The 13,040-nt window shown below is 48.7% G+C and overlaps 1 protein-coding gene across 1 annotated transcript in view; it reads right to left on the bottom strand.

Annotated features, from left to right (window-relative positions):
* Positions 1–13,040, bottom strand: part of KIF5B (kinesin family member 5B) — a 120,820-nt gene that overhangs the window by 53,620 nt on the left and 54,160 nt on the right. Inside the window, exon 9 of the mRNA XM_073581688.1 lies at positions 10,858–10,962. Coding sequence (XP_073437789.1) covers positions 10,858–10,962 — 105 coding nt within the window. The remainder of the gene's footprint in view (positions 1–10,857; positions 10,963–13,040) is intronic.

The raw sequence follows: 13,040 nt of genomic DNA, 5'->3' as shown, positions 1-13,040 counted from the left end.
GAGAGCCCTGAAAAGGCAAACTGGTAAGTGATTTCTTCAAAGATAAGTCCGCCTGCCAGGCCTTAAGCCAAACTGTCCAGCAAATAGCCACAATATTGCTAGACGCCTGAGCTGCACAGGAAGCGGAATCCAGCGAGGCAGAGACCAAGTACTTTCCTGCATGCGAAAACTGGTCAAGTCATCCAGACTAGCTCCAGCACGAATGCCATGACGGAGTTGTTTGGCACACTTGGCAATGGCCATCGAGACCCAGGTGGAAGCAAAAGCCGTGCATACACGGTGTTCCAAATTATTATGCAAAAAGAGTTTAGGAGTGATAAGGGTAGAATTTTTTTGTTTGTCATTTAAACTCATTGATGGTGATGTGTGTCAGGGCTCTTTATATCACTGAAAGCAATTGCAGATACCTGTGCAAATTAGTTTGGCAGCTGTGTCCAAATAAAGGCAAGACTACTTAAGAAGGCTGTTCCACATTATTAAGCAGCCTACATTTTTTGCCAAAATGGGAAAGAAAAAAAGATGTGTCGGCTGCTGAGAAGCAACAAATTGTGGAGTATTTAGGTCAAGGCATGACTACAATCAACATTGCCAAGACAATTCATCGTGATCATCGCACAATCAAGAAGTATGTAGCTGATTCCCAGCACACACGTGTGCGTGCTGATAAGGAAAAATTGAGGACTCTTTCCAACAGGCAATTGCGTCAGGTTAAAAGAGCAGCTGCAAAAATGTTGTCATAGCAGCAGACAAGTTTTTGAAGCTGCTGGTGCCTCCAACATCCCCCGAACAACAAGATGAAGGGTCCTTCAGAGGTTTGCAGCTGTGCGCAAACCATCCTGTCGACCACCTCTATCCACTGCACACAAGCAGAAACGGCTCCAGTGGGCCAAACGATACATGAAGACTGACTTTCAAACTGTTTTGTTCACCGATGAGTGCCGTGCAACGCTCGATGGTCCAGATGGATGGAGTGGAGGATGGCTGGTTGATGGACACCCCATGATAACACGGCTAAGGCGCCAACAAGGAGGAGGTGGAGTAATGTTTTGGGCTGTTATCATGGGGAGAGAGATTGTCGGCCCATTTAGGATCCCTGAAGGGGTAAAGATGAACTCCATAATCTATGTGGAGTTTCTAAAACAGCACTTCCTGCCATGGTTCAAGAGGAAGAACCGTGCTTTCCGCAGCAAGATCATTTTCATGCATGATAATGCACCGTCTCATGCTGCAAATAACACATCTGCATCTCTGGCTGCTATGGGCATAAAAGAGGACAAACTTATGGTGTGGCCACCATCTTCCCCTGACCTCAACCCCATTGAGAACCTCTGGAGCATCATCAAAAGGAGTGTCTATGATGGCGGGAGGCAGTTCACATCTAAGCAACAGCTTTGGGAGGGTATTCTGTCCACATGCAAAACAACTGAAGCACAAACCATCCAAAAACTGACAAATTCAATGGACGAGAGAGTTCAGAAGCTTCTTTCGAACAAGAAGTCCTATGTGCCAATGTAACATCACCTAGAATAAAGTTTTGACTTGAAAACTGTTTGATTTCATTTTGTAATAAGCTGATAATGCTTATAATTTCACAAGTGACCATTTTTTTGTGCAAAATAAAAAAGGTTGAAAACTCTGCTGTGCATAATAATTTGGAACATGCATTTTGAGTGTTTCTTATTTTTAAAAATATACTGTTTTCATAGGCAGTTTGTTCAAAAACATTGCAATTATACTAGAATATTAGATGACTGGAAAATAACAATGACTGCAATTCATGTAGGTAATTTAGAGAAAATATGAGGAAATATTTTTTGCATAATAATTTGGAACACAGTAATGTGGAAGTAGCCGCTTCCAAAGCGGATTTTGCGATGGATTCTATGATCCTGTCATTGGAGTCCTTGAGGGACGCTCCATTAGCAAGCGGGAGCACCGTGCTGGTGGACAGTCTGGACACTGGCGGGTCCATGGTAGGAGAGGCTGTCCAATTAGCGGTGAGATCAGGAGAAAAGGGATATAATACTCTGAGGCGCTTTCCTCTCTGAAAGCGTCTGGTCAGGTTCTCCCTTTCTCAAGTGTTTAACTCCAGAAATTATCTGTGAGGGACGAAGACCGTGGAAGATGGTTTTGGCTGTCTAAACGAAACCGCCTGATCTGCAGGTTCCGTAGAGGTGTCCTAGTTGTTAAAGGTCTGGCTGACCGTCACAATGTGGTTCTGAACCAAGTCTTTCATGTTAGAGGTTTGGTCCGAATCCAGATCAGATTCATCCTCTAGTGGTGCGTCCGAGAACGTCTCGCCTGACTTGGGAGTGGAAGATCAGGGAAAGGCAGACCACTAACAAGGCCCGGGGGGGGGGGGTTGTTTGCGGGTGAGATGGAGCGGGAAGAGGACCTAGGAATACGCTCCTGTCTGGATCTCTTGCGGCCCGTGTTAGAAGGCCCGGACAGTGACTCCTGTGACCCTGTAGCAGCTGCGGGCGTAGGAGGGGGCAACTTGTCAAGTACGGACACCAGGGTCTGTGACACCTTGGTGAGGTCCGCCACAAACTGCGACAGAGAGGCAGCCCAGCCTGGCATAGGGACTTCGGTGTCACCTGGGACAGAAAAGGGCTTCTGAGCAGTGGGTACAGTGGGGTTGCTGCAGCTCTGACAGAGGGGAGAGGACTGACCCATAGAGCACACAAAATGACCGACCAGAGCAGAAGAGGAGGAGAAAAGAGGTATGAGGGCGAGAGCGCTCTCCTTTAGGCATGATGAGACAGACCCACTAACAGGTGCCAGAAGGTTAGGGGACAGGAAGGTGCATAGGGGAGTGTCAGGCTGCAGAGCTACGCACGGAATCCTGTCGACTGCTCTCAGGATTATACCCAGTAGGACCAAGCGGGCGAAAAATGCGGGGTCTTCTGAGGCGAACGCTGTCCGGGTGTACCAGCAGGATGATGGCATCTTAGGAAGATGCAGGGGACCCAGCCGGGAAAAAAAACGCGTGCTGAATAGAAGAATCCCGCCTTCAGAGCCGGAAGAGGGACGAGACTAGTCGCAGAGTCCGGGGGAGCAAGATGGTGGTGACCCAGCAGACGCTGGGAGTAGTAGGCGGAGCCAATCTCAAAATTATAATCCATTATAATAGCGATACTCATCTGTGTCACCTGCCATATGATAGTTAGCGCCTCAACGCGTTTCGCCTGCTTAGGCTCATCAGGCGGCCTGATGTTATGATGTGATGTGTCCCAGATAAGGTGCAGTGGCCCACTGGTATCTGCTTTGGCATATCTGGCTGGACTTTAAGTTATGTAGAATAGCAATTTGGTACCAGTAGGACACTATCGCTGTGGTACTAGTGAGAAATGCTTCCAGTATTGTCTTTTGATTGCTGGGGCTGCTATTGACTCAAATAAGGGGTGCTTGTGTAAAAAGGCAGGTATATCGCCAATTGAAACTGATTAACCTGTTCAGTCAATTTATGAGCCCTATTGTATCTCTGCACGGTATACTGTGACCTAGTTTATCTGAAGGGTCTCTTGTGATACTTTGTCACCCATTTTATGCCACCTTATGCCAGTTGTGTTCTATTTTTAACTTTTTAAGGGACATAGGACCCTCTATAGAGCAGGATTATCTTTGTCTAGCGAGAGGGGTCTCTTTAGACATCGGGAAGAGGGTCTCCCTAGTGGCTGTAGGGTATATCAGGGCCCCTAGGGACAGCCACCGTTGAGAGGGGGCGCCACAACGTTCCCCCCTAGGGTGCCAACCTCCGCGGCCAGGCAGGTGGAAGCTCAGGTCATACATTAGGGATTCCTAGTTGTTCCCTTATGGTTGTTGGTTGAACACATTTTTGTTTTTGTTACGTTGTTTTCTTGGTGCATAACCAATCTTGTTTTTTTAATTAATAAAGTATCTTTCTTTATCGCCTTATTGGGGGACACAGATTACCATGGGTCTATGCTGCTGCTGCTAGGAGGCTGACACTATGCAAAACAATAAAAATTAGCTCCTACCCAGCAGTATACACCTACCGACAGGCACCGAGCACCTCAGTTTGTGCTTAGTGTCTGTAGGAGGCGGACCGGGATCTCCCCAGATCCACAGTTAATAATCCATTTTTTCCTTTAGGGTTTAGATCGAACTTTTTAATCTTTTCTCTTATCTTTCAGGTTTTTCCGTCGGGAAACAGGGTATAGTTATCACCCTGATTTCCTATATCATGCGGCTGAGCGAGCAGTGTGGTGTCACCCACATCGCAACTCTCAGTACCGCAGGCAGGACTTTTCCCCTATCACCCTCCGGTGATAAGGGTTGTGGACAGGTGGCTGGTCCTTGCCGAATCCCCCTCCTCACCCCTTTCTCGGGACAGGGCTGAGAGGAAGACGGCGATCGTAGGAGGTTCAAGCCGTCTTCTGCAGGATGCGGGTACAGAGGACCCCCCCCCAGCGGCCTGCCGTTTCTCCGTGGGCCCCTGTGGTCATCCTCTTCAGGGACGTCAGGTAAGTGCCTGTACGTACCCTCCGGCCCCGTTTAAGCTTCAGTGAACGGGAGAAGTTGGACCTTGGTGATTACAGGACCACAGTTATTTGAATCTCCTGCCCTCTCTGCCTGCCGCGCGCTCAAGCCGCTTGCGTCTCACTCCCCCTGCACTAGTCAGGGAGACACTGGGTATTCCTCCACTCACCACCGGGTTCTACTCCAATCTCTTTGTAGTCCCGAAGAAAGACGGCTCCCTTCGTCCAATTCTGGACCTCAAATTGCTCAATCGCCACGTGAAGATTCTTAATTTCAAAATGGAGTCTCTTCGGTCGGTGATTGCTTCCATGGAACCCGGGGAATTCCTCTGCTCGGTGGACATTCGGGATGCCTATCTGCACATTCCAGTTTGTGTGCAACATCAGAAGTATCAATTTGCGATTCAGGGAGACCACTTTCAGTTCACGGCTCTTCCTTTCAGCCTAGCTTCAGCGCCCTGTGTTTTCACGAAGGTGATAGCGACCGTCATGGCCATCCTTCGCTCCAGAGGGATCCTCATCATCCCTTATCTGGACGATCTTTTGATCAAGTGTTCGTCTCGCCAGGACTGTCTCCAGAGTCTTCAGATAACCCTGGACACTCTCGGCCGCCTCGGTTGGCTAGTCAACAAGGAGAAGTCCATTCTGACCCCCACCCAGCGTCTGACCTTTCTGGGCATGGAATTCGACACGATTCTAGCCCGTGTTTTTCTTCCAAGGGAAAAATTTGCGACTCTTTCCAAGGGCATCAGAACTCTCAAGAGGCCTACTGCCATTCCCATTCGGTCCTGCATGAAGGTCCTGGGGAAGATGGTGGCTTCCATGGAAGCAGTACCCTTTGCGCAGTTTCATCTTCGCCCCCTCCAGCTGTCTCTGCTTTCAGCCTGGGACAAGACCACGATGTCCTTGGACCGTCCTATTCTGCTCCCTCTCAGAGTGCGGCAATCTCTCACTTGGTGGCATCACCACCAATGCGAGCCTTCTGGGATGGGGAGCCGTGTTCCATCAGAAAGCGGCCCAAGGACGCTGGAATCCACAGGAGTCTCTCCTCCCAATCAATCTTCTGGAGATCAGAGCAATCTTCCTGGCCCTTCTTCATTGGCAGCCTCTCCTCTCCGGCAAGCCGGTCCGTATTCAGTCGGACAACGCCACGGCCGTGGCGTACATAAACCATCAGGGGGGCACGCGCAGCAAGTAATGGCAGAAGTGGACAAGATATTCCGCTGGGCAGAACGTTACGTTCCGGCAATCTCCGCCGTCCATATTCCAGGGGTGGAAAATTGGGCAGCCGACTTTCTGAGTCGCCAGGGCCTAGCGTCCGGCGAATGGTCCCTGCACCCCACAGTCTTCAATCAGATATGCCACCGTTGGGGTACCCCAGATGTCGACCTCAAGGCATCTCGGATGAACCACAAGGTGCCGCAGTTCGTAGCCAGGTCCAGGGACCCTCTAGCCGTCGCATGCGACGCGCTGGTGACTCCGTGGTCCCAGTTTCAACTTCCTTATTTGTTCCCGCCTCTGGCCTTGATCCCACGAGTGGTCAAAAAGATAAAATCGGAAGGCGTACCAGTGATTCTAGTCGCTCCAGATTGGCCAAGACGGCCTTGGTACGCGGAACTGGTCAACATGCTCGCGGACGTCCCCTGGAGGCTTCCAGACCATCCAGACCTTCTCTCGCAAGGCCCCCTTTACCACGAGAATTCTCAGTCTCTTAGTTTGACGGCATGGCCATTGAGACCGCAATCCTGAAGAAATCAGGTCTGTCCAGTCAGGTTAATAATAATAATAATACATTTTATTTCTATAGCGCTGACATATTCCGCAGCACTTTACATTTCAGAGGGGGTTTGTACAGACAATAGACATTACAGCATAACAATAATCACATACAGTAGATTATAACAAAATACCAAGAGGAATGAGGGCCCTGCTCGCAAGCTTACAGTCTATGGGGGAAAAAAGGGAGACACGAAAGGTGGGTGGTAACAGTTGCCCTGATTGTTTGGACCAGCCATAATGTTAAGTGTGTAACAGTACAGACACAGTGGGCTGATGGATGCATAAAGCATGTGGCAACATGCATGTGGCAACATGATGCGGGGAACCTGGTTATGGTAAAACTTTTGGCTGTGCCACACAGGGATAGATTAGGTTAATGTGTTGAGGCGATAGGCCAGTCTGAATAAATGCGTTTTCAGGGCACGCTTAAAATTGTGGGAATTGGGGACTAATCGTATTGACCTGGGAAGTGCATTCCAAAGAATTGGCGCAGCACGTGTAAAGTCTTGGAGACGGGAGTGGGAGGTTCTGACTATTGAGGATGCTAACCTCAGGTCATCAGCAGAACGGAGGGTGCGGGTAGGGTGGTATACTGAAACAAGGGAGGAGATGTAAGGTGGTGCTGAGCTATGGAGGGCTTTGTGGGTGAGGGCAATAAGTTTGTACTGGATTCTGGAGTGGATGGGTAGCCAGTGTAATGACTGGCACAAGGTAGAGGCATCGGTGTAACGATTGGTGAGGAATATGATCCTGGCTGCAGCATTCAAGACAGATTGGAGAGGGGAGAGTTTGGTAAGAGGGAGACCGATTAGAAGAGAATTACAATAGTCGAGACGAGAGTGAATAAGAGAAACAGTAAGAGTTTTTGCAGAGTCAAAAGTAAGAAAAGGTCGGATTCTAGAAATGTTTTTGAGGTGCAGATGACAAGAGCGAGCCAGTGATCGAATGTGGGGGGCAAAGGAAAGCTCGGAATCAAGTATGACCCCAAGACAGCGGGCCTGTTGCTGGGGAGTAATAGTGGAACCACACACAGAAATGGCAATGTCGGGTATAGGTACATTAGAAGAGGGAGGAAACACCAGGAGTTCAGTCTTTGACAGGTTCAGTTTCAGATATAGTGAGGACATATTAGACACAGCGTTTAGACAATCGCCGGTGTTTTCTAGAAAGGCTGGCGTGATGTCAGGAGAAGAAGCGTATAATTGGGTGTCATCAGCATAGAGATGGTACTGGAAACCAAATCTACTGATTGTTTGACCAATAGGGGCAGTGTACAAGGAGAAGAGGAGGGGGCCTAGAACTGATGCTTGAGGAACCCCAACAGTAAGGGGAAGGTGAGAAGAGGAGGAACCGGCAGGTTATTCAAACTATGATCAGAGCCAGGAAACCAGCCTCTTCCCGCATTTACCATAGGTACTGGAAGGCTTTTTTCCGTTGGTGCGATGATAAAAAAAGTCTTCCCAATGTCCTTTTCTATCCCATCTACCCTTGGGTTTCTTCAGTCTGGTTTAGAAGCGGGTCTGTCCCTCAGTACGCTCAAGGGCCAGGTTTCCGCTCTCTCTATCCTCTTCCAAAGAGAGCTAGCTTCTCTACCACAGGTCAAAACCTTTCTCCAAGGGGTTTCCCATGTGGCTCCTCCTCATCATTCGCCAATAGACCCGTGGGATCTCAACCTCGTTCTTAGCGCTCTCCAGAAGGCGCCGTTCGAGCCTCTCCAGGACATTCCTTTGTCCCTTCTCTCGTGGAAAGTCACCTTTTTGATCGCCATTTCATCCATCAGAAGAGTTTCTGAATTGGCAGCCTTGTCATGTCGTTTCCCTTACCTGATTCTCCATCAGGACAAAGCCGTCCTCAGGCCCGTTCCTTCTTTTCTTCCAAAGGTGGTTTCCTCTTTCCATATCAATGAGGATATCGTTCTTCCTTCTTTTTGTCCGGCTCCCTCTCATCCGCTTGAGAAGTCTCTCCACAAACTGGACGTAGTTAGAGCCCTGCGTGTCTATCTCGCCAGGACTTCTTCCTTTCGTCTGTCCGATTCCTTGCTGGTCATCTCTGAAGGTCGCCAGAAGGGCCTTCCGGCTTCCAAATCCACGATCGCTCGCTGGATTCGTTCTACCATTCTGGAAGCGTATCGTCTTCAGGAAAAACGACCCCCTCCGGGAGTAAGAGCTCATTCCACCCGGGCTGTGGCGGCTTCGTGGGCTGCTCGTCACCAGGCTTCGGCCATGCAAATTTGCAAGGCCGCAACCTGGTCGTCTTTGCACACCTTTACGAGGTTCTACAGGGTTCATACCCAGGCCTCGTCTGATGCTGTTGTTGGTAGGAAGGTTCTGCAGGCGGCGGTGGCTCACCGGCCGACCTAAGCCTTTGTTACTTTCATTCCTTATTGCTGTTCCCACCCTTGGGACTGCTTTGGAACGTCCCATGGTAACCTGTGTCCCCCAATAAGGCGATAAAGAAAGATGGATTTTTGGTTCTTACCGTAAAATCTCTTTCTTGGAGCCTTCATTGGGGAACACAGCATCCTCCCTGTTTAAGTTGTACCGTGTTGGGTCTTAGAGTCCCTTGTTGGGTTGGTACATATGTTTAGAGTTTTCTCGCTGCTTCTCCTACTGCTTTTTCACCAACTGAGGTGCTCGGTGCCTGTCGGTGGGTGTATACTGCCGGGGAGGAGCTAATTTTTATTGTTTTGCATAGTGTCAGCCTCCTAGCAGCAGCAGCATACACCCATGGTAATCTGTCCCCCCCAATGAAGGCTCCAAGAAAGATTTTACGGTAAGAACCAAAAATCCATCTTTTTAGGGTATTTTTCATGATAACGTGAGTAGTAGGCGGAGCCATCCGGCGCGCGCAGAAGAGGGGACAGGCGGGAGAAAAGGCCGCTTGGAAAGTGAGAGCGAGGAGTGGAGCCGGCGCTATAACTAGGCCCGAGAGTAGCCGGGACCTAGATTACAGCCAGCAGCTGCCGGAGCAGGAAGCGGGAAGGAGGCGCGGAGGTCTCTACAACGGTGCAAAAAGCGTCATCACAACGGCGCAAAGGTGCTTGCAGCGGCGCAAACAAAGTGCAAGGAACAGGCTGCAAAGGGGCACATAGCACAGGAAGCCCCGGTGTCTCCAAACACCCTCTCGTCCCCAAAGGACCTGTGAAGCGGTGCTGAGGCCCCCCCAAACAACGCCGCAAAGCAAGATATGATCTGCACTCAGTATAAACGGGGACATGTCCTCAAACAGCCGCATTGAATAAAAGGAAAAAGGGGGGTTTTTTTGTTTGTTTTTTTTTTCCTTCTTTCCTATGGTCCCTTCAGCACCTGGGGAGGAAAGAGGGAAAGTACATCACCATTCACGAAGATTGGACGTCCGGAATCCATGTTGCAGGACGTCCACATCTCCTCAACCGACAGGCTCTGGTGGGCGAGTGGATGGGAGTCGGAGGCAGGACCGAATCTTTTCCTCTTTCCAGATCACCTAAACACGCTTCTGTGTCAGGGATTTGGGGTCCTGCCAAACAGACATATGAGGATACGGGGTAGCAGTACACGCTGTACTCCTAGTCTCTGCGTGGATGTACAGTAGTGGCCGTTCACACTGTATCCCTCCAGGTACCTGAAAAGAAGCGACGCACATTAGGTAGATATGGGTCTCAAGAGAGACCTGTGTCCACCTCCTACTAACACCAAGCTAAGCTGAGTAGCCTAGTGTCAGTCTGTGGGGTGTACACTGCAGAGGAGGAGCTAACTTTTTGTGCATAGTGTCAGCCTCCTAGTGGCAGCAGCATACACCCCCATGGTTCCTGTGTCCCCCAATGAGGCGATAGAGAAATAAAAAACGCTCGCTGTGGGATTTTCCAGATCATCACACCTCACCACTGGGGGTCCTAGCTTTAAGGCACCGTGTAGAGCTGCACCATTTGTCCAATTAATTTAGTTAAAACGATCAAATTAATGTTGTTTCAGTGGTGCACAATTCTAATTTTTATGAGAGTCATGAAAACATTTTTTTAAGCTTCGCCCCTATGGGTGTGGCGAATATTAAGGCAGGAACTAAATGGCGACAGTGGGGTCAGTGGAGGTGGCAGAGGAGAAGACTCTGCCACACATTATTTGACCTCAATGTGTCATGAAAACCAGCGACACCTGCAATAGTGGCATTAGGGTGCTAATAAAGTTAAAGGGGGAGTACCTTCCATCTCGCCCATCTGAATGCAGCAGTCACAACTAACATCACCTAGAGGGTTGACTGCAGGAATTGACCCTGGCTGTTGCTGCAGGAGTTTGGTGATCCGTTAACCAAGCTCAAATTGTGATTGTGCCTGTTCCCACATGATCACCGTGAAATACTGCTATGTTTAAGTGCAGGACTGTGTTAACATCACAGATTTTCTGGCTGTTCCCCTTCCAGGTCCTTGTCAAACTAATGTTTTCATTCTCTCACACACTATTATCAGGCAAAAAACAACATTAAATGTGGATGAAAGAAAGGATTAAAAACTTTAGGAGAAAATGTAATTAGCAATGGCACATGAACGGGAGTCAAGGTTTAATTGCACATAATGCCAGGGGCGTAACACTGCTGTACTCACGTTGCCTTCTGCTAGGGCTGAGATGACATTGCCAAGAGATGACAAGGACTTATTAATGTTTTTAGCTTCATCCAAAACCGCACCTTCAGCTCCAGTTTTGCTAACCTAAGAAATAAGGTGAAAAGAAAAATGAATTCATCTGATTTATAGAAACTGGAAGAATATTAATACTGATAGCGTGTGTCCCTTCAAATAAATGACTAAACATGGTCTAAAAAGTCAGCAATGAAGAAACTGAGGGGTCATACTGGACGGCAAAGCTGCAGATGCAAACGCATGATGCACAGATTGTCCAACTCATATGTCCTATTCCAACAGGACCATGCACTCACCTTAGAAAATATATCCCATGGCAGCGCTTCCTGATCGATGTCACATCATAACCATATTATCATAAAACAAACTTTTACACTGAAAAGCAAAGGGTTTGCAGCAAGAGGAGACATCACCGAGCATTTATATAGGTCATCTCCGGAGCTCCAATTGAGAACATGTTCTCCCTCTTCAGAGCCCCATATGTTGGGATTGGAGAGGGTCTCAGTGGTTGGACCAGTAGTAATTTGGAGGTGTTCCCTTATCAAACATCAGACATTTAATCAGTCCATAAGATTAGGTTGAGTCGGTAGATGTAAGTGAGACTGGCTGACAGTCTAATGTGTACAGAGCTGCCCAGCAGTTACCAAATGGTACAAGTTACGGCAACTATCAGGTTTCTTAGAAATGACACTACCATTAGAAATCTCTGCCAGAGCTGTCACTTGAGAAAAATCCAAGGAGTAACTTTTCTCCTTATGGGGAGTGACACGCCAGTGTGAGGAGGCTTATAGGCTGTGCAATGCTCCCCTGGGAAATTAAATGTGCAAATTGCCTCTTCAGGAAGAGGACTTGAACTCTATCGCCACCCACTGGAAACAGCAATCCTTAAAGTCAATATCTACCCTTTAAAGGGAATCTGTCACCCTTCTTTTCGACTATTTGCTGCCGGCACCGACATCAGGGGCTTATCTACAGCATTCTGTAATGCTGTAGATAAGCCCCCGATGTAACCTGAAAGATAAAAAAAACAAGTTAGATTATACTCACCTAGGGGGGGGCACGTTCCGGTCCGGCGACTCCCATCTTCATACAATGCCGTCCTCTTCTTTTCTTCCTGTTGCACTGTTGCAGCTCCTGCGCAGGCGCACTGCTCTGCGGCCACTGCCTTTCGGGGCTTATCTACAACATTCTATAATGCTGCAGATAAGCCCCCGATCTTACCTGAAAGATAAGAAAATAGGGATTTTTGTGTACTCACCATAAAATTCTTTTCTCCGAGCCAATCATTGGGGGACACAGACAATGGGTGTTATGCTGCTTGCCACTAGGAGGACACTAAGTAAACACAGAAAAAAGTTAACTCCTCCCCTGCAGTATACACCCTCCCACTGGCTGGGAATACCCCAGTTCGGTTAAAAAGCAGTAGAAGCATTAATCGAATGACAATATTCATAACTTTGTCAAAACCTAAAAATGCTACAGTGAGCCAATAGGCCAAACAGTGTGGGTGCTGTGTCCCCCAATGATTGGCTCGGAGAAAATGATTTTACGGTGAGTACACAAAAATCCCTATTTCTCCTACGCCTCATTGGGGGGGGGGGCACAGGGACATCCTAAAGTAGTCCCTGGGTGGGGAAACATACAATTTCTAATACCCCATGTACCACTGACTCAACACTGTGGTACTGCAGATTGCAGGATGCATCTGCCAAGAGCTGCATCCGCAGAGGCCTGAGAATGAATTAAGCAATGTTTGTAAAGGTATGCAGGCTGGACCAAGTCGCAGCCTTGCAGACAGGCCTGAGAATGAAATTGGTAATGTTTTGTAAAGGTATGCAGGCTGAACTAAGTCGCAGCGTTGAAGACCTGTTCTGCCGACACCTGGTGCAGAATGTCCCAAGAGGCGGCCACTGAGCGGATAGAATGCGCCTTAATCCCTGCTGGGACGGGTGTGTCCCGGACACAGTAGGATTGCTGAATAGCCAAGCAAATCCACCTGGCTAGCGTGGTTTTTTGAAGCGGCTAAACCCTTCCTATGCCCCTGTGGAAGTACGAACAGGGCATCTGACTTGTGGAAGGGAGCCGTCCGCGAGATATACCGTCTCAGAGCCTTGACCACATCCAGGGTGTGGAAGGCCCTCTCAATG

The sequence above is a fragment of the Dendrobates tinctorius genome, unplaced genomic scaffold (assembly GCF_039654945.1).
Source record: "Dendrobates tinctorius isolate UK_male_01 unplaced genomic scaffold, ASM3965494v1 ptg000070l, whole genome shotgun sequence".
Lineage (NCBI taxonomy): Eukaryota > Metazoa > Chordata > Amphibia > Anura > Dendrobatidae > Dendrobates > Dendrobates tinctorius.
The sequence above is the reverse complement of the archived record's forward strand: the minus strand, read 5'-3'. Positions and strand labels throughout refer to the sequence as shown.